The 27783-nt window shown below is 39.2% G+C and overlaps 1 protein-coding gene, 1 long non-coding RNA gene and 2 other non-coding genes across 4 annotated transcripts in view; 2 read left to right on the top strand and 2 right to left on the bottom strand.

Annotated features, from left to right (window-relative positions):
* Positions 1-253: 253 nt before the first annotated feature.
* On the top strand, positions 254-325 carry trnad-guc (transfer RNA aspartic acid (anticodon GUC)). Its single transcript has one exon. It is a non-coding gene; the product is annotated as a tRNA-Asp (tRNA).
* A 725-nt stretch (positions 326-1050) lies between these two features.
* On the bottom strand, positions 1051-1124 carry trnan-guu (transfer RNA asparagine (anticodon GUU)). Its single transcript has one exon. It is a non-coding gene; the product is annotated as a tRNA-Asn (tRNA).
* Positions 1125-16053: 14929 nt separating this feature from the next.
* Positions 16054-27783, bottom strand: part of LOC103479257 (homer protein homolog 3-like) — a 38604-nt gene continuing 26874 nt past the window's right edge. Inside the window, exons 8-10 of the mRNA XM_081598302.1 lie at positions 26681-26788; positions 26514-26594; positions 16054-17514 (exon numbers count right to left, since the gene is read on the bottom strand). Coding sequence (XP_081454428.1) covers positions 17329-17514; positions 26514-26594; positions 26681-26788 — 375 coding nt within the window. The 3' untranslated portion in view covers positions 16054-17328. The remainder of the gene's footprint in view (positions 17515-26513; positions 26595-26680; positions 26789-27783) is intronic.
* On the top strand, positions 23314-24810 carry LOC145547989 (uncharacterized). The gene is made up of 2 exons (XR_014084258.1): positions 23314-23970; positions 24517-24810. It is a non-coding gene; the product is annotated as an uncharacterized LOC145547989 (long non-coding RNA).

The raw sequence follows: 27783 nt of genomic DNA, 5'->3' as shown, positions 1-27783 counted from the left end.
AAAATAATAGTCAGTGCAAAGTAGCCTGTAAATTCTTTGGTGGGGGCGGTGAGGGACCTGGTTAAGGGCTGGGGGGGCGCTGGCCCAAAAAGGTTGAGAAACACTGTATTAGAATAAGAATAAGTATAGTCTGCTGTAAACTTCAATACATAATGGTGAGATTGTTCACATATCAAAAAGTTGAAGACATAGCAATGCCTCATACAACAGATTTTGTTTTTCTATGCTTCTTAGCCGTCTCTCACATGTACTCTCCTTGTTAGTATAGTGGTAAGTATCCCCGCCTGTCACGCGGGAGACCGGGGTTCGATTCCCCGACGGGGAGTGTTATTTTTTAGTTTTATTATTATTTCTGCCTTTTTTCTTTGAAGATCAATATAATTTAAGTTGATGGGGATGTAGAAATCACAAGATTTGAAGATGTGAAGACAGAACGGAGGAAGAGGTAAGACTTTTCTTAAGAAGCTGGTGTTTGGGCTGCTGCCACTTTCGGCTTCATAAATGAAACAATAAATAACGTATATCTGGTTGGATGGTGTGATCTGGTAAGTAGTTGACATGCTGTGTGTTTCTTCCAGTCTTCAGTTCGGTAACACCTTTTTAGGGTCTGGTCTTTGGTTTGGTGTCAGGTCTGTGATTTCACATTTAGGATCAGTGGCAATAGCTTAATTACACAAGGGGAGTTCCTCACGCTATTGGTCCTGTACTTTGGAACAAGCAGCCTCCCACTCAACAGACTTTCCTGAATGATGAAGAAAGTGTGCAAGCGGTGGCTGTCATTATCCACGATAGCCAGGAGATTCTGCAATGTTCTCCTTTCTGTCATTGTTGCCAGAGAACCCAACTTTTTGCCAACCCTGAGTAAGGTTTTGTCTTTTGAATTGAATAGGGATATATATATAGTTTTGGGTTTACATTTTGCTTCATCAAAACTGACATGGCATGTTTGAACTAAAATCGAATAGCACATTTTCTTTATAATCATGTGGCATCACGGCTTCAAGGGCAGTTATAAATTATATATATAAAAAAAAAAAAAAAAAAATCAAGCGTCCCTGGGTGGGCTCGAACCACCAACCTTTCGGTTAACAGCCGAACGCGCTAACCGATTGCGCCACAGAGACTGCTGCATTGTAGAAGCATTATGTGCAGTACACATGTGTTCTCACTGAATTGTTGTGACTGTTCCACCAGTGCGAAATGTCTTCAAATAGCATATAGTGCAGTCTGGAGTAAGAGGACATTAGAGATCTGTTTGGAACACTTCTACAAAGGTTGGCTGAAGACATCAACCCCTCCCCCAACCCCTAAGACAGGATCTGATTCCGGAATGTATTGATGAGGTCATATGTAATTGTCATGTGTGCGTTGGTGGTTCAGCCTTGAATTGGTGTAACATGCTGACACCATACAAAACAGGACATGCCAGCAGTTCCTGAGTTTGAGTCCCAGTTCTGGCAGAAGCTTATGTTACTTAACCCAACCTTTCATATTTTTAGTGTTTATATTCCAATAAATAAATATTTAGAATAATGCCAGTTATGCAAAAATTAAAAACAAACAATTACTCCTCACCCACACATGGAAAAAACACATACCTCTATGAAAAATGTATAAACAAATTTATACTGAACGAATTTATATTGGTGCTTTGTTTCATGTAATAAAGAAACAAAGCACCAAAGACTCTGGAATGGTTGTGTCTCTGTGGGTCCAGGTTCAATTCCCAGCCCAGAGTTAATAAATGTTAATAAATGTCACTTGGCAGGCAAATTATGGGAATTGTTTGAAATTGCAGTGATAGAAAATAGAAGAAATCTGAATACAGGATTAAACACCGTAGCATTATTGTTTGGTCTAAATTATACAACCAATCAGCTACAAGGATTCACTAATTGTGACTCCCTTATAATTATTTAGTTTATTTTTAATTATGATTAAATGTATGATAATATGTTGCTAGTAGGAGTCATTACTCTATTAGCAGCACAATACCTTAGCTTTAACTTGATCCAGAGGGCAGGGGTGCTGCCAGGAATCTTGGGCCCCATGACAAAAAATTTGATTGCCCCACCCTTGCAACAGTCACAGACAACGTGCAAAATATACATAAAACAATCCAGACTTCTCCAAAAAAATGCCATGTAGTTGCATTTTATTCAAGCTGCAGTATGGAACTTTAATAAAAAATGTTTTCTCCATATTTGTTAAAGCTGTCACCATGTCGTGACAGTTTGCTATGAGACAGATAATCTGTGAAAAAAATCAATCTCCTCCACTTCCTCCTTGAACTATTGTTGCTAGCTAAAGTAATGCGCTGTTCTGACCAAAAACAACCAATCAGAACCAGGAGGAGGGTTTCAGTGTTGTTAATCAACTTCATTCACTCACTGCTAAATGTGCTAACTTATTAACACAAGAAAACTGTTTATTTGCCGTCATTGGTAGCTATGTTAACTAAACTGAGCATTCACAGTTTGAATCTGCATAGCTCTGTGCTATGCTAGTTGCAGCATAGCACAGAGTGAAGGATTGAGTTTGTGATTGACAACGCTAAAACCCGCCTCCTGCCTCTGATTGGTTGTTTCTAGATAGCACTGGGAGAAGGCAGAGGAAATAGTTTTTCACAAATTATCTCATGCCACATTGTCACAACACAATGACAATTTTAACAAATATGTAAAAATATATTTATATATATTTTGAATAAAAAGTTACATGCTGCAGCTTTAATTTCAGGATGGGTCAGGAGGGACATGGCAATATATATCTGTAATTTAAATACAAGCCAAGGAAAACTGTGTGGACTGGCTGCAGTCCAGACAAGAAGGCTGTTTTTTTAAATCATTTTATAAACATTGTTTGAATTTCTGTCAGCAACAAATATATAGTTTTTATTGTGTAATTGTAAAAAGAGCAAAGACAGCGAAATCCTAAGAATTCCCTAAGTTGTCATTGGATATAGTGTTGCTGACCATTTTCACCCTGGGACGGGGGTAAGGGGTTTATGTTGATATTGTGGCTAGAGCTGCTGCTGACTGACTCACCTGTTGTCAAGTGTGGTAAAAGGTACAGGGACAAGTTAAATATATCTTGGTATTTCTTTTCCTTAATTCATTAAATGCTATGGAGAGAAACAGTAGTCTGTAGCTAAGCTAACTATGCTAAATGGTTGATAATCGCACACAGTCTACTCACCCCTCTTAGAGAAAAACTGGGTTATAAATATACACTGTTGTCTTTTTCTATTATCTCTTTTTTTTTTTTTTTTGAAAACTTGACTATTATTTTTCTAGGCAACTACTACCACAGTCGTTCATGTCTTATATTGACTGCTGCTGAAAACGTCACCGTCAAATACGCTAAGCAGGAACGAGCCATTTAACACAGATACAGGGGGGAGTTCAGTGTTAATATGGATGTGTGCTTTTTGGTCTGGGAGGGGTAAGATTTTATTTTTTACTGCTAAAAACAATTTTAAAAAACACAATAACAGTAATTGACAGGGCATCATTTTTTTCTTTGTTGTGAAACAAAATAATACAAAATTTGTGGGGGTGGGGGGTCCCTGTGGTCAAAGACCCTTGGAATTGTCATCATTTTCCCCCTATACCACGTCCCTAGGGAAACGGTTTAGGACGGTTTAGCTAAACAATTCTCAGCTTCCGATGCAAGGTCAGCCGCAAGGATGCAAATAACTTTTGTCTTTCAGCTAATATTTCTTTTCTTGTAGTTTTGCTGTGTTAAAATGATAAAATTCTCAATTGTTACAGTATGTATATTCTTTACATGTAGTATAATAATGTAAGCCTATAAGCCTGTAGAAGCCAGTAAGCTGCACATCTCCCCAGCAAATGTTTGAGCAACTAAAGAAGCTTTTAGTTTTAGAGTAAGTATATTTATAGACTTCTAGATAAAGGTCAGTTGTAATCAGTGGTGGAGAAAGTACTCAAAAAATACACAGACAAAAATGTACTCAAGTAAAAGTAAAAGTACCACATTAACATTTTACTTATTAAGTAAAAGTAAAAAAAAGTACTGGCTTTTAAAAATACTTAAGTATTAAAAGTAAAAGTACTTGCTGAATGCATTACCTAATCCCTAATACAATATCATAAAGTGAACCAATCGTATTTAATTTTAATACATCAGTAATGTGCCATTTTAATGATCAATGCCACAGATAAAGCATGTTTTTATTATGTTTACTCTGTAACATAGTTTAGTCTAAGATATGTGATTCTATGCATCATAATTTCAGGGATGGAAACATCTTGTCTCTTGTCCTAACATAACATAAACTTCACTTTTTTTGCCACACATTTATTTTGAAAGAAATCCAACTGGCAGAGGAGGACATGGAACCAAGGAGCCACGTAGCAGAGTTGTAGTCTAGACCACTGAACCCAAGACCAAATCAAAACCAGCACCCCGCTACATGACAATAATTAAGTGCACCTATCAAAATGCTTCTCAAATTGATCTGAAAGATTCACTTTCCCATAAAAACACCTAGATATTAAATACTTAGAGCTGAAATAAATTTAACCAGTGACAATTCAAACTCTTCTTCATTCTGTTTTGCTTTCATCTCTGTGCCACAATACACAGAGGTCTCCTGCCATCCCTAAAAAAATAACGCTCTGGGCAGTTGCCCATATTGCCAATGTCAGAAATAATAATTGTCTGCACCATTAAACATAGCAATTAACAACGCTCAACTATGAACACTGTCCACCGTGACTGTTCTCATCCTCCCTCCTGCTGCAACGTCTGCCACCATGACAGGTGACGAAAACAAAGAGCAATGATCATGCTCTGTGTTCTTATGTTCTTGTTTTATTTATTCGCCAATTAAATATAAAGATATTTTAATTAAATAAAATAGCTACTGCAGTGTACGCAGAGCATTACAAGAACAAAGAACGGCTCTCAGTGAGGCTTCAGTACTATAGGACTTGGTCAAGATCCGTCCAGAAGAATCGGATCGTCCATGAATGTCATATTACTATATTGCACTTTGGTCACAGCGTTGTCCCATATCTGCGACACCTCAGTCAACACCTCCACACAGTAATTCAGCCGCATGAGTGACAACTGCATCGCAGATGCAACATGTGTCTCAGTACAGCTAGCTTTGCTAGCATCACGTCCACAGAGCTTACCTTTCTTTAAGGTTTCCTTCAAGGTGACGTTAAAAATTGGACGAAGTCCCACCATCTGTGAAAGCGAAGCGCTGCTGATTTTACGTGTCGCCATATCTTATGATTTATGCAGCGCTATTATATTACTGACGATTAGAGGAAACCACTGCGCATGTCTGGAGCTCCGCGTGCGAGTAAAGGTGGAGCCGATGGGTGACAACAGACACTAAGTCACGTTATTGCTGGGATTTTACGGCGCCACCTTAAGACCCTGAACTTCACATTTTAACGGAAAAAAAACACAACGTGACTTGGATGTAACGAGTAACGCGACAGTTTTGTAGAAATGTAGTGAAGTAGAAAGTACAGATACTTACTGAAGCGCATTGCTATCACGCAGGAAAAAAAAAATTGAGCGCTATCACGTTATAACGTGATACGTATCTTGTTAAAACGTGATAATTCTATGTCCAGGAAGTGGCGGTATTATGCTAGGCTAGTACAGTGGCTGACATGAATTGGTCAGGTTTCCCTTCATGTTTGGTCTACACGGATATGGATGCTGTGGTTAAAACCATTAATAGCTACTCTGAGCAGGATCCTGCACAGAACGGGGCTGCACAGAAGGAAACGTCAGTTTGGTTCTCTAGCTGTGGCGGCGTTCCTGACTGTCTGGATCGAAGCTGAAGTTGGCTTTCGATTGTAGCTTCTGATTCGGGAAATGGCTAAAGAGCGATTAGAACGGAGGCTCAGATGTATTTGCTGAACATTTTCTGTAAAACATTTTTATTGAACAGTACAATAGGTGCAATAGGTACAATAGGCTGTTCGTAACCAAGCAACCAAAATAAACAGAAGGCTAGATAGTGGCAAAAGACAAAAAATTAGATCCTGTTAAGCATACTTCAAAATAAAAGACTTCCTCTCTCTTCCCTTTTTGTCAAAATAAATCATAAATAAAGCTTTGAATTTAATTATTTTTCACATCACCTTTTTGTAATTATGTACAATCAAGTTACATTCAGTAAATAATAATAAGCATTTAAATTATACTTAACATATGACTGTAATTAAGTAACTCCGTCCATTTTCTTTACACCCTTGTATGTTAGTGGGCTCGGGAGGGGTGTTGGTGCCTATCTCCAGCTGACATTCTGGGCGAGAGACGAGGTACACCCGGGACAGGTCGCCAGTCTGTCGCAGGGCAACAAAGAGATATACACACACACACACACACACACACACACACACACACACACACACACACCTAGGGACAATTTGGAGAGGCCATTTAACCTGACAGTCATGTTTTTGGACTGTGGGAGGAAACCGGAGTACCTGGAGAAAACCCACGCATGCACAGGGAGAACATGGAGACTCCATACAGAAAGACCCGTGCCAGGAACTGAACCCAGAACCTTCTTGCTGCAAGGCAGCAGCTCTACCAACTACACCACTGTGCAGCCCTGTAAATAAGTAACTAATCATGGAATTAGATTTAACATGCAAGTGTTAAGAAATCACCTGATATGCTTTAAAAACAAACATACATCGACACTTCAAATCTGGAGTAGATTATTCTATGCCAGTGGCAGAATATTTCAAACCTAGTTTGTGATTTGTGAAACCTTTATCTGAATTGTGAAACTTCAAACATGAGAGATTTAAAAACCTTTTTGTATCTGGAATGCATTATAAATGAACTATCACATTTACAATATTTGCTATTATTTTAGCTTTCTGTTTTCTTTCATTTTTTGTCCTAGAGCACCAGCCTTTTTGTTTGGCTGTTGTGGTTTACAGGGATGCATTTTAACTTGAGAGGAAGTCTTTTATTTTGAAGAATGCTTAACAGGATCTAGTTTTGTCTTTTGCCACTATCTAGCCTTCTGTTGATTTCGGTTGCTTGGTTACGAACAGCCGTTGCCGTTGTTCAGCAAGTGTACTGTTAAAAAAAATAAATCTGAACAGAAAATGTTCAGCAAATACATCTGAGCCTCCGTTCTAATCGCTCTTTAGCCATTTCCCGAATCAGAAGCTACAATCGAAAGCCAACTTCAGCTTCGATCCAGTCAGTCAGGAACGCCGCCATAGCTAGAGAACCAAACTGACGTTTCCTTCTGTGCAGCCCCGTTCTGTGTAGGATCCTGCTCAGAGTAGCTATTAATAGTTTTAACCACAGTGCAAAGCAGCATCCGTATCCGTGTAGACCAAACATGAAGGGAAACCTGACCAATTCATGTCAGCCACTGTAAAAGCCTAGCATAATACCGCCACTTCCTGGACATAAAATTATCACGTTTATACAAGATACGTATCACGTTTTAACAAGATACATAATCACGTTTTAACAAGATACGTATCACGTTATAACGTGATAGCACTCGAATTTTTTTTTTCCCTGCGTGATAGCAATGCGCTTCCGTAGATACTTACTGTAAAATGTAGTGGAGTAAAAGTAGAAAGTACCCATTATTAAATCTACTTAAGTAAAGTACAGATACACGAAAATTGTACTTAAGTACTTCGTTACTTCCCACCGCTGGTTGTAAATAAATCACACATTATAAGGCAGATTAATCCTGCCTACCTACACATGTTTGGACAATGGTCCGGGGTTCGATTCCCTGATGGGAAGATGTCTTTCTATTTATTTGTTTATTTTCTTTATAGATCAATGTAGAACTTGGGATATTTGTTTCCAGTATGTAACATGAATGCAGTAAGCAGAATTTCCCTGTTAAGTTGCTGATTCATTTGTAAGATAACGTAAACCTGCTGAAATATGAGTAGAAGCAGCAGAAAAAAAGTGAAAATGCTAATTTTCTTAAATAGCAAAATTACCATCTCATTCCTCTCAGGAGGGAGTTTTTTTTCTATCATTCGGTGTGCTACTATGTCAGGGGTCCCCAAACTTTTTCCTGAGGGCCACGTAACTTTTCCCGTCTCTGGTGGGGTCCAGAGTCAGTTTGTAACAGAAAAAGTGTGACAATTGCAGGAGTGCCTAAATGTAAAAAATGATTGTTTTCCACAAAGCACAATCAAATAACCCCCTCTGGGTTCTTCACAGAAAAAAAATCCAGGAAATAACACTTTTTATGAAATAAATACCATATTTTCTGGACTATAAGCCTCACCCCCAAAGTTTTTTTTTAAAAACAGTAAACATACACATATAAGCCACAGATTTCTCTGCCGCTCCAGGTTTTCCACAACGATGCAGCAGCAGCAGAGGGGGGAGGACACCCAAAATTTGAGTCACAACAGGTCAATTGAATATCACATTTATTACGGTTGAAAAAGAAAAAGTTGCCAAGTTTAGATTTAACTGAACTGATTATGGTACTTTCTGAACGGTAACAGTAAAAGTGCTGATCCTTCGTGTTGCAACTAGCATGTGCTAAATGAAAATGGCCGCTTCTTCTTCTTCTTTACATTTCAATGGCAGATTGCATTCATTATTGTTGCACTACTGCCATCTATTGGATCCTAATATCTATGCCTCATAACGATCCCAGTATTATTTTTTAAAAAACGAAAAATGTTTTTTGTTTTTTTTTTAAACCTACAAGGGCATGGGTTGAGCACGGCCCATGTATGGAGGCCTTAGTCCTCGATGTGGCTGTTGCGGGTTCGGTTCCTGGCCTGGCGACCTTTACCGCATGTCTTTCCCCATTACCAAGTTTCTTGTCAATTAACTATCAAATAAAGGCCACTAGAGCCAAAACCTTTTTAAAAACCGAAAAATCTTCTTTTTCCCCTCAATGCTATTTAACTGATCAACAACTTTCTCAAATTTCAATTCCCTATTAAAACCCAATTCCGTTTTAATGGGCGCTTTCTTCTTTTATTTCCAATTTTGACTTCCAATGATTCACTTCCTGCTGAAGAGGCCCCTGGTGGTTGAAGAAAAATCTTCATATAAGCCGCACCGGGCTTTAAGCCACATGGTTCAAAGCTAAGGGAAAAAGTAGCAGCTTATAGTCCGGAAAATACAGTATATGAAAAAAAATCTAAATGCTCTTTGGTATTGTTCAGGGGGCCAGACCAAATGTGGAGGCGGGCCGGATACGGCCCACGGGCCGTAGTTTGGGGACCACTGTACTAGGGCATTTATGGGAGGACTCAGTAAGGAGTGAGAGCAGGATGTTTAAATACTTTGAGGGTGAATCCACACCAATAGCCGGGGGCTGATTAGCTAATGGGTTGCAGTTTTGACGGGAGAGAGCAGAAGGCAGACTGAGCAGAGAAAGTGGCAGAAAGGGGCAAAGGAGAGCTAAGAAAGTGAATCTAAGATTCTGGTGGATGCCGGTGGTGACAGAGCAACCCACGAAGAGGATCGGGAGGCCGGCCTTTTGGCCCATGAAACCCATGAGAAAGATCTGGAGGTTGACTGTGTTCCTGGCGGGACCCAGAAGTTTGATGAATTTGAAACTCAGGAGGGCATGAGCACAGGAACCTCGGTCCCACAGGACAGCAATGCCAGAGGAATTTGGGGACCACAGGACTGCAGCAGCAGAGGTGCGTGAGGCCCGCAGGACTGCGGCACGACTGAGTCTCTGGAGGCTGCCATTGGAGCAGCTTGCTGTTTAGAAGCCAGCCTCGTCTGAAGGGCTTTGCAGTCCCCCCTCTGAGTCCTTGAGGAGATTTTCAGGAGCTGGGGAAAACAACTCATGTAGAGGTGCTGTGGAACTTGGGTGTTTTTAAGAAGAGGAAGCTCCATAGTGACCTCTAGTCTCCTGAGCTCCACAGTGATGTCCAGTCTCCTAAGCTTGTCAGAAGAGGTGCTAGGGAACTACAGAGGGCCTCTGGAGATGAGGAGGGCCCATTTAGGTGTTCTGACAGGAGATCACAGTGGAACTCAGGAGGCTGGAAATCACAGGGAGACTGCAATCTGGAACTCTTGAGGAAGCAGTGCAGCTCGCAGATGAGCTGATGCTGGTTGTGTGGCTGCATGAGACTGAGAGCGATGGGCTGCTGCTCATGGACTGATTATTAGAATAATATGAAATGGCAATACAATGAATGCAGATATGGTCTGGACCACAGAAGACACAAGAGATCTGGTAGGATTGACTTACTGGGAACATGAACGTGGATGACACGAAACGGAAGAAACGAGACAGACAACGTGGAACGATACGAATTAATAACATAGAGTCCAATAAAGCATAGAGCGAGAGCAATTTAAGGAGAATATCAAGGTGAAGGAATATCAAGAGGAGGAGAGGCAAGCCTTTTGTTCAAGTGGGTACTGAGTAAGGAGGTTATGCCAGGTGAATCTGATTTGGTCACAGTTTGTGGAGATGGAAGATGGACAAGATTGTTGCAGCATAGGTGCGAACAGGGGACCCAGGGGCATTGCCCCCCCTCCACACTTTACGGGCCTGCCCTGTCCGTCCGCTGGTCCCCCAGAACATTACACAGGCTGCACCAACTCAACAGTCTGACTGACACCTCTCGATTATATGCAGAAAGAGGTACAGATAAACCTACAGCACTGAATCGGACCAAATCTAAGGTCCAGATCAAGCATCACCCAAGTTACGCACATGCCAGCTCCGGTCGGTTGGGATCAGAAACCGGTCTGACATCTGAAAAAAGCTTCGACTCTATCTATCCAGGTCTGAACCAATCTGCCTAAAGATAAATAGATTTGCATTCACCATTATAGAACTGACCAATGTTCTTCTAAACATGTCACAGTTTGTTGGATGAAAAAAAATACATCGACCCATGTCCATTACAGGTCGGACCAAATGCTCACCCACACTTGCCCATACAGAATCATTTTGCTCAGTGAAAAAAATGCATGATTTTTTCCCCCTTGCTATTCCAAAAGCCAATCAGTCATCAGACCATAAGTACAATGCTACTGAGGTTTCAGTCTCTGTTGCTTTGAAATAATTTTGCTGCTAAATAAGCACATTAAATTATTCACCGGTTTCATTTGTTTTAAATGCAAAAGTATGTCAGCAGTCTGGCTCGTTATCAGTCCCACTCAGACATCTCTTCCTGCACAATTGTGAACATGCAGCAAATATAAAATGCAACCAATATTTAGATTCATTGCACACAACTGAAAATTTCAGTCTTTATGTTTTAATACGATGATTTGACATACAGCCATGAAAACCCAAAACCTGTCTCAAAAATTAGCAATTTCATCCGACCAATAAAAAAAGTTTTAATACCAAAAAAGTCAAACTCAAATAATGTTCAGTTAGCACTCAATACTGGTCAGAATCCTTTGCAGCCTTCAATGCGGCATGGAGCCATCAGCCTGGCCCTGCTGGAGGTGTTATGGAGCCCAGAGCTCGATGGCGCCTCCCACCCTGACCCATACGACAGAGAACCACAGAGCTCTGTAGTAAAGTCATCTTCTGAAGTTGGGATATTTTTCCTCCAACAGGTTCCAGAGGAATCACCTCAAATCAGATGTTGGACTGGATTTTATTTCAATGTCATTTGTGAAAGTTAGAGCCTCATTTTCACTATAAAAGTTGAAAAAAGTTATTTTGGAGAAAATCTCATCAACATCAATATTTCCACTAAAGAAGAGGCAAAAAAATTGTTTGATAAAGGAAAAGCCTCTTAGATTCTGAGCTCGATGGCACCAAACTATTTTTTGTATTAGACAATTCATTTATAATTTTACACAATTATCACGGTAGAAGCCATTTGCTTGTTAAATATTTTATGAAACATATTTACCGTGTTTAATGTTTGTTGTAAATGACTTATACTCACAAAGAACGAGGTAATTAGTCCAAGTTTGTCGTTTATTGAACGTTCAGAAACTACAGCGGCTGTAAAGAGCCACAGCAAAGGTAAAACCCAAACAGATGATCAACTCAAAACCACTCGCACATTTCTCTCTCTCTCTCACTAACACACCTGTTCCAGTAACCTCCTGCGCTCCACAATCCAACCCGAGATACTTAAAAATAAACATTCAGTCCGTTATATATCAGGTTGCAGCCATTGTTTCTGTTCAAAAAGTGGCTGACCTTGACCTGAGGAATGCGCACCTGTACCCATTCCTGCACGTGCTCTGGATTTCTACTCCAGACTCATCCACTGCTTCCCCCAAGGTCTGAACAGGACCCTTCCCACCATCTTCTTCAGGCCGGTCACCTCTCCCTTTGCAGCGTTTGCTCACACTTTTTCCTTCCCACTGGAGGAGCCTTGATACATACTCGGAACAGCCTATTGGTCAGAAATTCTTCTGTGTCTTACCCTCTTGCTTGAGGGCGTCATGATGACCTCTGGGACAGCAGTCAGTCAGCAGTCCTGACCCATGATGGGCTGGAGTTTTAAAAGCCTCAGGAATCTTTGCAGGTTTAGAGTTACTTATTGATCAGATAATGAGTTAACTGCTCATCCAGAAACCTTTTCATGAATGCTAATTTTGACACAGGGATTTGGTTTCATGAGCGTTGTCAAAACAATCAGTATAAAACAATAAAACCAAATATTTCAGTTGGTGTGCAATGAATCTAAAATATATTAGTTTAATTTTTATCATTACATTATGGAAAATAATGAACTTTATCACAATATGCTAATTTTTTGAGAAGGACCTGTAGATAGCGCAGTGCTGCTGCGCCGTAACGTGGTGATGCCCTGGAACCATTAGGTTGTCCTGCTGCTTTAAATTGGCATTGCTGGAGAATATTTGACATCTATTTTATTTTACTTTTTTAAAGTTACAAATATTTGACCAGTCGTGATTTTTGTCATATCTATCTATCCTCGGCATAATTGTTTTGTGTGGATTTTGGACTTGTAATAAGTAGCTGAGCACAGGGATGCCCGCAGCTGTACACACTGTGTACCTTGAGATTTTTCTTTAAGTAAAACAGAAAACAAGAATCTTATTGGTCAGTTTACTTTTGTAAATGGCGGCTTGGTGCTTTTCTGTAAGCTAAAAATGAATGAGCAGTTTGAATCCTCCCGCAGTTCAAAGAGAGGTCGTTTGGATCCTGCCAGGGTTTTTACCGTGTGCGCGGTTCTGGCGGCCCGCGTGTGTGTGTGTGTGTGTGTGTGTGTGTGTGTGTGTGTTGTGGTGTGTGTGGGGTCTGGCGAACTAAAGCGCTGACGGGCCACCCGGTTGGACAGCTGCTACTGGTCTGTTCACACCAATGACGTAATGACGACAAACCTTCATACAAACATGGTGTTTTAATACCGTCGATCTCTGTATTCAGCTGTTCTTAGATCGGCTGCAGGCATTTATCCGTCATTGACGTTTTTCCAGACCCCAGTTTTGACAATGGAATAAAGTCCATTCCGCCACCTCAATGCGCTGTGTAAAGCTGCCTTCTGCATGTCCCCCACTGACAACTTTTAACATTTTTTCCTGATTATTTTCCACCAAAGCTTTATGACCGAAGCGCATTTAATAGCAAACATTCATCAAACCCAGCCAGACCGCAGCGCATGGTAGACCCAAAAATGTCGTCCTCGAGGTGAGGGGTGTTTACTGTTTACTTCGGGACAGATCAGATTGCGACAAACCCACTGAACTGATTGACAGGTGCCATCATATCAATTGAACAAGTTCGCGCTCCTGACATTCAAAGTGCGTAACCCCATGGGCCCCTCACCTCAAAAATGAATCTGGTGCCGCTGGTTTGCAGTAGCAGATGTGATGATGGACTGTAGGGAGGCTGGAGGGATACCTTGGGTGGCTGATGGTGTGGTTGCCTCTATTCTGAAAGAGTGACTTCAGAAGTGGCTATGGGGAGACTACATAGTTCTAGGGCAGGGGTGCCCAAAGTCTGTCGGCATTCTGCACGTTTTAGTTCTCTCCCTGCTGGCAGTACCAACCTTTTCAGCGTGTCGATGTTCCTCTTAGGCCTTCTAACGAGCCATTACTTGATCCAGGTGCGTTAAACCAGGGAGAGAACTAAAACATGCAGGATGCCGGCCCTCCAGGACCGACTTTGGACACCCACCCCTGTTCTAGGGTCTGTCTAGACCAGGGGTGGGCAACTCCAGGCCTGAGGGCCTGTTTCCTGCAACTCTTAGATGCGTCTCAACTTCAACAGACCTGAGTCAAATAATGAGGTCGTTAGCAGCACTGTGGAGAACTTGACTGGTCTTAGAAGATGATTGAGCTGTTGGTTTCAACAAGGGCGCAAATCTCATCTCTTTATTGGGGGGGACCATAAACAGAAAACTTTCTTAAGACCAATTTTGGGGGGACGTTGGCAAAGTTACAGTGAAATGTAATGTAAAATGTGGTTTAAACCACATTCAAGCTGCAGAACCAAAAATGACTAGTAATGCACATCAAACATGTTTTTCTAAGAAAGCAGCCTATTGAGAAAAAAACAAACTCAAATGTTACTTCTATACAAGTTTTCTTAAGTCTCACTGATCTAATCTCTGCTACACCTTTACAAAAATTGAAGGTTGTAAATAAGAAAGCTTCAATGAGTAACTATTAAAATTCCTCATGAACATTGATTTATTGAAATGGCTCCCAATACAGGTTATGGGCTATTTAAATTATAACTTAAGTTGCTTTATTTTTAAGCCTTTTTTAGTTTTGCCAGGTCCTGGGTGACGGAGAACCAACAGGTAGATAGAAATGAATATCTATAGAAATTAATATCTGGGGGTATTATAACTTAAACGTAACATTTAAAGCACCAGGGTTTATATAGAAAAATATTCAAGTTTATTTTGTGGTTTTAAAGGCTCTTCATTGAAGACAGAGAAATAAAGGCATAACTTTCTGCTTTTTTATCTGTTCTCTCTTCTATTCTTGGCTCACATACTCTGAGATGGTCCACTTGCTCAGCCCCTCCCTCCCGTTTCAAATTGTTCTAATTAACTAAAAGTTAAAGAATTAAATATGAATGAGATGTTTGCTACCTTTAACAAAAAAGCTTAAGTCTATGAAAGCAGTGTAGCAATTTTACTAATGAGGCAGTTTATTATGATTCAGCCAAGAAAAATAACGAACTGCAGTCTGCTCTTCATTGTTAATGTGATTCTTCTTATTGAGTAATGAAAGTAAATAAAAAGTGTTGCAGGTCTTTTAAGTATTTACTTACTGGAGGGTTTTATGTTTGTGCTGCAGAGCCATAGCTAACAGCTAGCTCCTCACTTCAGTGACTCTAAGGCAGGGGTCACCAACTCCAGTCCTCCAGGGCTTCCTTCCATCCTGCAACTTTTAGATTCACCTCTGCTCCAAAATGTCTAAATTTCCTCACCAGCATTCATTCCTCTCTGTAATAGACTGGAAATGAGCAGTTTATTTGATCCAGGTGTGTTTGAGCAGACACATCTCAAAGTTTCAGGACGGTAGCCCTCGAGGACTGGAGTTGGTGACCCCTGCTGTAAGGAGCCTGTGCCCTTCAGCAGCGCTCTTCCTTCAAGTTGGACTGAACCATTCTTACTTTTTTCCTGAGATAAATGGCAGATTCCCGACCCCACTGAGGGACAAGGGTGCATGAAAATGGATGGATGGATGGATGGATAAATGGCAGATTTAGTTTGTTCTTTATTTCTTTTGCCTTTTCGGAACAGCAATAATTTTCGTGGGTCAATTTGACCCGGAGAGTGTTTAGCCATGCTATAGTGTCAGAAACCAAAAAAATCATCCAAATCTTTTTTGTATCTTATTATTAACTCCAATACTAACCATTTCAATCAATCTTAATTAGTAATATGCAATACATCAATAGTATGTCTAAAACTCAATATGTCATCTTGTAGAAGTTGGAAGTTTTGTTGACACGTCACTGTATTGTATTAAACTAAGTCTTTTGAACATGTTTAACCTGTCTACATTTGTTTAAATACATTTCCTGTTTTCCTTACTTAAAATGTATATGCAAAGTTTATATAACATGGCAATAGGATATCCTTCACAAAATAACAGCACAACACAATAAACTATTAAAAAACATTGCTTTAATTTCCTCCCTTGATAACTCAGAGTCCAAGACAAAGCTGTCAAGTCTCTTCACTACCATTGGAAGAAGTGATCAGTAAGGCCTGAAAAGAGAAAAATCATGCAAGCAATCAAGACCATTTCAAATTATATTCCTCAAATTATACAGAAAATATAAATGAGTTATCGAGTACAACCAAACTCTCAAAAGCTCCTGGCTTATTGTTCATAAATCAGTGAAACAAATGATAGAAATCAAGAACATTAAATGAAATATTGAAGGTAAAACAAACTTTCTTAAATGTAATATGGTCATTAAAATGTCTAGTCTTAACCTAAAGGTTAGTATTGTTTAAGATTATGCACAGAAGGTAATCTTCAAAGTAAAATTAATATGGCAAATATTTGTGTGCTTAAATATATTCTGTAGAAAGGCCTTATTTATCCTAATTTAGTTTCCCTAAATTCTCTATACTAACACATTCTTTAGTTACTCAGACATAATAATTTAAAGTATATTTTTAAAAAAAGATGTAATTATTTACCGAGGTCTTACGTACTCTGCACTTAACATTTGATCTTTGGTGTCAAAATTCAGATCTGGTATTTCCATTAATCAAATAATACAGTCCTGTTGATATTTGATCACTTACATTTTAAAAAATTTAGTTCAATGTCTTCCCAGTATTACATAGCATATCTTGGACGTGTTAAGCTAACTATAAGATTATCTATTTAACTAGAGTTAAGTTTCTTAAATAGGCAAGTCTAAGTATGTTTTTCTTGCTCTTCATTAAAAAAAAGTCACCAAGCGTTTTGCTCCTTTTCATTTTCTTACAGTCTCAAATTGTTGTGACAATGAACAAAATTGCTGTTTATTTATTATAGCACTGTGCTGCTATCTTTTACAAGTTTAATGAAAATATAAGTACTTGTTTGAAAATCTATGTTGTTAAAGCACATGTTTAAAATTTGCTTATTGCATTTAGTTAATTTTTGAATGGAACTTGAAGCTATAGATTAGGTCAGAGAAGCATTACCACATATGATGTTGCTTAGGCCTCTACCTACTGTAAATTATCTTGATGAACACACAGCAGAATCTGGTTGAGCACAGAAATGGAGTGACCCAATAATGATTTATTTGCTCTGTAGCACAGGGATCAACTCAAACCTTTTTAGTTTGCTTGTCGCTATAACAATGGGAAATGTAACCACATTAGGTGTTCCTTTTTTGTCAGTTGATTCCATGTTGACATCTTTCCTCAACCCTTCTTATTTGTCAAGAAGTTTAACAAGGCTCTGCCGAAGATCGTTCAGGTCAAAGATCTTAATGTCCAGAATTTCTATGGCCCTCTGGATCTCAGTATCCATGCGATCTCGTTCCTCCAGAGAATTACTTAGTGTCTGCTCTGTGTTCTGGATGCGACGCTCCAACTCTGAGCTCCGCATCTCCATTTCCTACAGTGAGCATAAGACATTGTTACAATAAGAACCAGAGACTTAGACAATATAACAATTTGCTCATTCCTCATACCATCATGAAGTTACTGGGAGTGTGTAGAAAGTGACATTAAAAAAGGAATTTAGAATTAACCAAGTCTTTCAAAATAATTGATTTGGTCAAGATTCCATTTTTTATTACCTTACTGTAGTTTAATTTTCAGTAAGATAAGGAAATACATAGTGCTTTATTAAGACACTCTAAGACGCTTAAAATTAAATTACTCATTTCCATTCATGCACACATTTACATGCTAACTGTGGCAAGTCCTGGATCATAACCACAGCTGCCCTGCCGTATTGCGCTGTTGGGTCTTCCGACCATCACCAGCAGGCAAGAGGAGTGAAGTGTCTTGACCAAGGACAAGAGAGAGGCATTCATCACATACAAGTAGTCTAGAAATGCTCTAATATATAGTAAATGCTAATATTTTCTTTTTTTTATTTTTTTAAAGATTGTTTTGGCACTTGGGGCTCTCTATGTTTCTTGTTTGAATTATTGGTTATTGGGAAGGAAAAAGAGAGAATGTGAAGAGGAACAATGGAACTTCTGCCTAAGCCACAGGTGTCAAACTCAAGGCCCGGGGGCCAAATCTGGCCCGCCGTAGCTTTTTATGTGGCCCTCTGGACTCCAAATTACATCAATAGGTCCGTCCAGTTTTTCACAAATCTGCAAAAATCACACAAAATCAAAAAATGTCCACATTTTTGTCCTGATTTTACTGCTAATTTTCTCAAAATTGGTCAAAAACATTGAATCTGTAACCGATAGAGCGAGTGATAGAATCACATTTAACGTAAATACTGTAAAAAAAACAAACAATTACAAATATTTCTTAATATTCACCACAAAATCTGTCATTTTGATTGCAAAAATAAACACTAAAATAATCAGAAATCCAGGAGTAACAGCTATTTATTGATATTTTATCAGTTAAATTGATTTTATCAATAGATTCTGGTGCAACCGGCCCTTTAAGAACATTCAGATTTTTGATTCGGACCAAAATAAAAATGAGTTTGACACCACTGGCCTAAGCAGTCTTCATTAGACACTTTAAAATACGCATATAATGCCTAGTTTCTTCCAATAATCTTAAGGATGCCCCAATTATCAGGATGGCTCTTAAGATAATCTTGAGAGAAATTCCTGTCTTTGGTAAAAGTGATCTGGTCCTTTCTGAAGGGCGTTGAGACTGCTCTGATATTCAACATGTCCCTGATGACTAGTGGTGTGCCGATCGATCATCCCCCGATAATCAGACGATCCGTGAAAAAGTGTATGATCGGTGATCGCCGATCACCAGTATCTAATACTTTGCAGTCTGCAGAAGCCAGTAAGAAGCACATCTCCTCCTTTTCTCCACACTGTGCAATTAAACTGCAGCAAATCATAAGCAAAGTTGGGTGGAACTTTGAGAGTGGTGGGAATTTTGCGTCTTGCAACGAAAAAATACCTCAGGGTGACGCACGTCAAAATGCATCAACACAGTGATTTAATATGACATTTAGAAAACAAGCACTTGACGGACTATGGCTATATTGAGGCTTACTGCAGAAAAAAAACAAACATCTGGAGCTGCCAGATAGCAGGTAAAGCAGCGCACAATTCCCAACACTTACTTGGATGAGCATAACGGTCAGAAAGCTAAGCAAATAACCTGAAAAATAATTGAAGTCATCGAGCTAGTGGTGGAAGATGCTGGGTTCTGCTCTTGCTGTTGGATCGCTGCTACGCGCTTCTGAGATGCAATATTTCACAGACGTAGCAGGATTGGAGCTCTACACAGCAAATTCAAAAGTGTTAAATGTTTTGGTGTTAGTAGACTTTGTGCAAAAGCAGATTTAATTTTACACTTATAGAGTCACATTCTGTTTATGTAAGTCTGGGGTGTATATTATTAGTAGTTAAAATCCAGTGTTAAAACAAAGTGTTTCCATATCAAATCTAGAGGTGTTAAAATAGAATCAATAACTCTGAACTCCACCAGCGGCTCTAACACTGAAGGAGTTAATTCACTGACTCCGCCCAGAATCACAGATTCCCACCGAAGCGAAGCGACAGAAGCCAAGTCATTTCAGGACTATTTACTTTCCACATGTCTGAGTTATTTACTGCACTTGGTAAGTCATTTTTTTTTCTGAGATGGTTTATAACTATTATTTGGAGTTGAGCTCAACCTGTATGATAGACGTCACGTTCGCCACACGGCTCGGTGTTAGCATGTTTAGCTTAGCATGCTGAATGTTAGCGGAGTATAAGTGTTGAAAAATATCAAGCCGGTGAACATTTAATCAAATTATTGGCTAACTTGTATGTTTTTTCATGATGTTGAACGTTTACATGCATATCGGTCAGATTTATTAACCTTTCTGATCGATTTTTTTCCTTTGAAAAAATGTAAAAGGCTTTTTCATGTTGAGAACATTATTCCTGCTGTTGTGTCTTCATTTACGTTTTGCAGCATGATTTAATCTTTTTATTGTCTTTTTGTATATATTAGAACCAGTTTGGTTGAGGATGAATCTCCAGTCGTCAGCCTAACCTCTCCCTCCTGATCCCTCCATGGATTCTTCAAAGATTCAAGCTCCAAAAATGATTATGCAAGTGTTAATATCTCTGAAACTCTACATTTCTGTAATAGAGACTTGTTAGAGTTGTAGTAAAAATGTATTCCTCATTGTCATGTTTCTGTTTGCTATGATCCAGAGACCAACACTGACTGTCCTACTCAGACTGAAGACTGTCTGATGCAGTAGAGGAGCATGTTGGTGTCTCTGACCAAACGTAACAAACAGAACAACAACCTGAAGATAATCTGTTAGAGAGTGGACATCTCTCTGGTGGAGTCAGAGAGGAACTGACTCTTATCAACAGAAACAGAAACTGGATAAGAAATGATGGATCTGATTATCAGGTTGGTCTGTTATGTACTGTAATATCCAGTCATCTACTTGTTAGAAAATGTATTCTATCATATTACATGAACTTCTTGCTTTACTTTCTCCACCTTGAACTTTGAACAATTTCATGCATATAGTATTGAGGAAAAATTTATTAAGCATACTGCAGTTTGTATTGCACAGCTGATATGTCAGACCTTTTAATAAGCAACATGTGAATGAGAGTGACATGTGAAATATGCACATTATTCCACATTGTAATATGTTTTGTAATTGTGTGCACGTTTTGAAATAAATGCATTTGAGAAAATTATTGATTCTTTATTAAATGTTTATTTTCCAAAGAATTTTTAAAAGTTCAAAATAATAAAGTACCTAATATTAATTACAAATATCTCTTAAGAAGTTAAAGAAGTACTCTGTGAGAGTTAATAGTAAGATATAACACTGAATTAGTGTTAAAGTTTTAAATGATTAACTCCAGCAGATTTGATATTTGACACTTTATAAGAGTTAAGGTACTAACTCTCCAAAAAGAGTTAAATTAACACTTTCTGGTGTGGACCCATATAGACACTTTAAAAGTGTTCACTGTCCTAACAGGAGATAGATAATATGTGGAAAAAGGAAAAAAAACTAGAGCTCCTCTGCCTCCATTGTGTGTTCTGCAGAATTACACCACATAACAATCAATGAGAACCAAAACAATTAGCCATGCTCTTTGGCAGTTTTGATTTAGTGACACAGGGTTATTTATTTTAATGCAACTTGCATTTGGCTTTGAATGAAAGTTTCCTTTTTTACTTAAGAATATTTTGATATAGGCAGTATTGTGATATTTCTTTGACTTTATGTATACCCAGATAGCACACAACGTTAAATCAACGTTGAATTATAGTTAGAATCGTTAATTTTTGGTTGAAGTCGACAAATGACGGTGGATCAACCATCAAACTACCATCCACCTCTAGCCAATTAACTTACGTTGAAACTGTCATTGAATCAACGTTGTTTTGTCGTTGAAATCTAATGACTGAAATGCCGAGGTCTGATCAACGTCTGATCAATGTTGAATCAATGTCAGCTGTTTTGCCGCACCCCTTCTTCCCCTCCTCTCCTCCTCATCAGAGCTCTGAGTGAGAGCCTTTTATTACTGAGCGGGGGTTATCACATTTTTAATAACACTGTAGAGGACAGTGAGTGGTGATTCCTTTCTATACATTTTTTTACTTGTTAATAAAAATTCTGTTTGCGTGTGATATATTGACGCAAAAACATCTACAACGTACTACAAGGAGTGGAGCGGTCCACCCCTACCATTTACATGAGTGGGATGGCCCAAACTTGGCTTGTTTGCAAAAGATGTTAATTCACTGTTGAATTATGATCACAAAGTTTGAATTTATGGTTAAGGTCAACAAGAGAAGCTGGATCAACCATTAAAAAAAACCATGCAATTCTACCCAATTAACATCCATTGATTGAAATGCCAACATCGAATCCAGTGTGTTTCAGCTCTGGTCCTCCAAGCCCTGCAAGTTTTAGGTATTTCCCTAATTCAGCACACATGATTTTAATTGACGTCTGATTAACAGGGTTTTGCTGAACTGAAAACATGCAGGTCAGTTTGCCTTGAGGACAAGGTTTGGGGAAGAACTTGTAATATAACTGTTCAATCAATGTAAGCTGCTTTTCACACCCCTCTACAAGCACCCCTCTCCCTCCACCTGCCAAAGACACACAGAGACCCCTTTCCCCCCACTGCCCACCCCTCACCTGGCCCCATCTACTCCTTTCCACTCTCCTCCCCTCCTCCTCGGGCTCAGGGTGAAACAACTTTAATTTTAGGTGAGGTTTTTACATTTTCACATTTTATTTTGTTAAAGATTTTTTTGGCTCTAGTGGCCTTTATTTGAAATTTAAATGACAAGAAAGGGGGTAATGAGAGAAGGGGGAAGACATGCAGCAAGGGTCGCCAAGGCCGGGAATTGAACCTGCGACAGCTGCGCCGAGGACTAAGGCCTCCATATGTGGGTTGTGCTTAACCAACCACTGTGCCACCACAGCACACCCCATTTTAGGTGAGGGTTAATCACGTTTTAACTTAAGCACTATGTGTTGACAACATTGAGTTGTGATTCTGCTCTGGTTCCAGATTGCACATGATGGCAATTCAACATTGAATTAACATCTTTTGCAAACAAGCCAACAGCAAAGCAGCTGTGTGGTTGGGCCATCCCACTCATGTAAATTGTGGGGGTGGACCGCTCCACTCCTTGTAGTACGTTGTAAATATTTTTGTGTCAGTATATCACACACAGTCAGTAGGAATTTTTATGAACAAGTAAAAAAATGTACAGAAATGAATCATCACCCACTATCCCACTATTTAAAATGTGATAACCCCCACTCAGTAATAAAATGCTCTCACCCAGAGCTCTGATGAGGAGGAGAGGAGGGGAAGGTATGCGTCATTAGATTTTAACCACAAAACAACATTGATTCAATGACACAGTTTCAACATTGGTTACTTGGTTAGAGCTGGATGGTTGTTTGATGGTTGATCCACCATCAGTTGTCGACCTCAACCAAAAACCAACCATTCTGACTATAATACAATGTTAATTTACCATTGTGTGCAATCTGTGCAGTTTGTTGCACCCCTCATCACCTTCTCATCTCCCCCTACTCCCTCCCAAGACTCCCCACACCCACTTGCTCCTCCCAGCCTTCCCCTCTTTACCCCCTCTCATCCGTTCTTCCCTCCCCCCATCCTTGAGCTCTGGGTCAGAACATTTTATTACTAAGTGGGGGTCAATCATGTTTCAAATAACACACTACATGTTGAGAACATTGGGTTGTAATTCCTTTATGTACATTTTCTTACTTGTCTGTAAATATTATTACTGACTGCATAATGTGTTGACACATAAACAAGTCTCCAGTCTCTACTAGGAGTTCTACAGTCCGACTCCCCCTTTTGACACTAGTGGTTTGTCCCAACCAAACAGCCATTTTGCTGCTGGTTTGTTTGCAATCAGCAGTTTTATGGTAAGTTTTTCAATATTACTTTGATCTTAAATGTGTTTATTGAAAAATAAGGGCATTGTTTTGTGCCCATAGTAATCCTGGTTATTTTAGGGCAAAACAGATAATTTTAATAATTGAGGTCATGTCTCATTTTGTACTATTTTCATCCTGCCCACTGCTGCAGGCCTAAGTATGAAATCCTGTGAGATTTTGTGAGATTTGAGTTTTTAAAATAAGGCGGGGCCTATTGTTTGGTCTGGGAGAGCATGTGGTGGACAAGGAAGTGTAAGGCTGGCTGCTGCAGGTGGGCTTTAAATTGTTGTGATGGTAATCACTTGTTTTTCATTTTTTATTATGATGTGCTTAGGGACATGCTTAGATGTGTCTCTGTTCCAGAACAACTGAGTTATATATCTGCATGACAGTCTGCAGCCATCAAGAAGTGCAGAAGGTTGTTAATCATCCACAGATTCAATCCAGGTGAGGCAGAAGGGAAACATGTAAAACATGTAAGGCAGGTGAAACACTGAACTAAACCTGCTAATGACTGATTCAGTCTGTTGATTCTTGGATTGGTAACTGGTTAAACTGATCTGGACTATTATTACTTTTGTGGGATCTTTATCAGCATATAGACACTTTTTAATAAATTTAATCACCTTTTGCTCTATTAACTGTCTCTGGTGTGTTAAATAAACCCTGATCCTCCCTGAGTTTTATCTTTAGGTTTTCTGATGAACAGCCTTTATTTTAAATATTGATTCCCTCATTTTAACATGAGTGCAGCATCATAAATGCTACACTATAATGCAGCTTGATAGGTAAATGTAGTTGTATACGTAAACATTAAGATGAATATTGATGAACAATTAAGATGCATATTAACAGTGAGTGTACATGGGGAACTATATGGTTAGTTTGTTCTCAGACCTGTAACCAGTACACTGTTTAATATTTCAATGACTTTCAGAACTTTTCAAATGTTTATCATATTTCTAACCGGCACCTTCCTCACTTTTATTTTAGTGTTTTTCAGCCGTTGCTCTGCAGGTTGACCTAAAGCTGACTCTTGAGGACTGCAGTAAAACCGTCAAGTGGCTTCATTACACGCCAGAATGAGAGGAAGACATCACAAGGAATCAAAGTGACGTCAAACTGGGGTTACCACAACTTGTACTGTTTCCCTGGTTCATACAGTACAAAGCTTAACCTCATGGACTCTGTTCTCCTGTGGACAATAGACTGTTATTCTGACAGTCAAAAAGGAATCAAATATGTTTAAAGATCTGTCCCTTTTCTTAAATAAAATGTTATATCAAACCTGTGTTGTCATTTTTAATCTTTTGTACACGGTTTACCCATAATCTGCCAATAATAGTGTTTAACACCAGTGAAGAAACTTTTAGTGGTATGTTATGTAGACCTATCAGACCTAAAAATGTACATAAATCCTTAGCTTTCATTCAATATGAAATCAACCCAAATCTGCATGTAGATCCACATTCAGATGAAGGTTGAATCAATGTTGATTCCTAACTGATTCAATGCAATATGCATGTAAATTGACATACAGATGATTGTTGAATCAACATTGATGTCAGTTATGGTTGAAACCCTAACTTTGAGTCAATGTTGTTTCAATCATTCTGTGCTATCTGGGTAATTTTAGGGGGGCTGCACAGTGGTGCAGTTGGTGGAGTGGTTGCCTTCAATCGAACCCAGAAAAAAGTTCTGGGTTCAGTTCCCGGCCTGGGGTCTTTTTGCATGGAGTTAGCATGTTCTCCCTGTGCATGGTGGGTTCTCTCCAGGTACTCCGGTTTCCTCCCACAGTCCAAAAAACATGACTGTTAGGTTAATTGGCTTCTCCTAAATTGTCCCTAGATGCGAGTGTGTGTGTGCATGGTTGTGCGTCCTGTCTGTCTCTGTGTTGCCCTGCGACAGACTGGCGACCTGTCCAGAGTGACCCTGCCTCTCGCCCGGAACGTTAGCTGGAGATGGGCACCAGCAACCCTCGACCCCACTAAGGGACAAGGGTGTATAGAAAATGGGTATAACGGGTTTGATTGTACCACGTGTGGAGTTCAGCCACACGGCAAGAGCACACCACACACGAACTGATTTCTCTCAATGACATTCAGATTCCAGACAGACAATCCCGCTATATCATATGTGAATTTAGAGTAAACCAACACTCTAAATTTTATGGTTCCATTTTGGCAGATCAAATAATAGCATTTATACTTAAAGAAAGAAACAAACAACCAATCTATGTGATCGTTATCAGTGATCAGCCATCATGGAGGATCAGAATCGGCAGGACAAAACTTGATTGGAGCATCCCTACAGATGACTAATATAAATGCAGCTTGTTGAATGTGACGGGTAGCCAATCAGAAAGCAAAGTAAGGGAAACGTACACAGAAGATACAGAGAAAACAAAACAACTTGCCACCGAGCACCAAATAGTCCTGTAGATGTTGGAGACATTCTTGTATTGTTTTTTCTTTGTTAAATATATTTCAAAATCTATCGTCGTCTCTTTGCCATATTTGTTTGCTCTGAACTCAAATTTGGTCTTGAGAGGTTTTGTGAGTTTTCCCATCTGACATCTGAATGTTGGTAAGTGAAATGGGTTTATGTGTGGTGTGTAGCTCCTCCCATGTGGCTGGACATCACACACTTTACAATGAAATGCTAAATTTTCTTTGGTCTCCCAGGTTTTGAAAATCCCCCAACAATATTAAAATTTTGCAATGTGAACCACTTGAAGAATTCTTACCAGATGGTAATTAAAACTTCAACAGTTTACAAAACAACAAAGTAAATTAGAACTGTAGAATTTTAAAAATTAATTTAGGAAAATCTAAATATGCTTAAATTTTTAGCACATTTGCAAAAGTGCTAAACAAATGATTAGCTTTGCTATTAGCGCATTAGAAGAAGTGTGCTCACTACTGTTGAGCATCATCTAACACCTGGCTATCTACTACTTATGCACTAAGCTCATTGTTTGTCACGCCTACCCTTAATCTGAGAATGGCTTCATCCCGCTCATGTTCCATCTCATGGTACTCTGCCTTCTTACTTTGTAAAATGTGAATTTCCTGAAAATCAGATGAAAGGAACACATGCACATTACTTAGAGCAGATCATTATTTCAACGGTGAGGAAATACGAGGGACTTTCCAACCTCATCTTTGGCCTTCAGCAAGGCCTCCAGCTCCTCCAGGGACTGGGTTAGCTCATCCTTCAGCAGCTCGCTGGGTCCCTGGCCTCCATGGGCTTCTAGTTCAGAAACCTAAAATAACAGTTCGTAAGTGAGGAGGCTTTACGAATTCATATTGTCAAATGCAAATAGGAGACAGTAAGTGATGGTTATAATGTCAAATTAGTAAAAAAAAAATCATTAAAATTTGGAACAACTCTCCACTTGGCTGGTCCTTTTTATTATCAAGAGGCATACAGATGGAACATATATAAAGAAAACAAGTCATCTTAACATGCTTGCTTGTGTTAAGAAATACATATGTGTGTGTTTTTTTATGTCTCAGTGGTCAGGACCTTAGTATGTTCAATCCACTATTTTTAAATCACATTTAAGAAAATGCAAGGCTGTACATAATCTGCTCAGAAAGATTTGCAAAGCATCTCTATCATATTCAGAAGTATCATTCTTAAGTAATTAAAGAAGAAAACAATCAATATTAAGCCATTCTTCTTTCTTAAATAATTGTTCCCTTTGTGAGAGGTGACCCTTGTAATTGTACATAGTGATAAAAGAATTTCAGACAGACCACATTTAACAGTCTGCTAAAACGGAGTAGCCTTAGTAAGTAGAATTAAAGAGTAAGAAAAAAATGCCAACTGTAATTGCCCAGACATCAGGAACAAAACTATTCCAAGTAATTTCAGGGAGGTTTCTCTGCTACTGATGTCAGTTGTCAAAGCTTTTTGCCGACTTTGAAAGTGGAAAAAAAACAAAAATATCTTTGCATCTGAACTAGATAAAATATGCCCTTTTGTGGCATTTTACGGCTGTCTTTGGCTTAGTGGGATGAGTCTTGAAATCTTTAAGTTGCAGGTTCAAATCCAGCTTCTTCCTGGGCAAAGTGTATGAATGTTAATAAGTGGGTGAATGTGACTCTAATGAGTAGAAAATTGTTGTATAAATTTAGTCCATTTTCTTTCATTATAGAGTCTCCCTGTAAGACCGCTTCGAGTTAAACAAGGATGAATGAACAAGGATAATTCAAGGTCTGTTGAAAGTATTAGCTGTCGACAAAGCTCCACTTG

This window comes from Poecilia reticulata, chromosome 17, assembly GCF_904066995.2.
Source record: "Poecilia reticulata chromosome 17, P_reticulata-male-v2, whole genome shotgun sequence".
In the NCBI taxonomy this organism is placed as follows: domain Eukaryota; kingdom Metazoa; phylum Chordata; class Actinopteri; order Cyprinodontiformes; family Poeciliidae; genus Poecilia; species Poecilia reticulata.
Note: the sequence above shows the minus strand (reverse complement) of the source record. Positions and strands in the feature narration are given on the sequence as shown.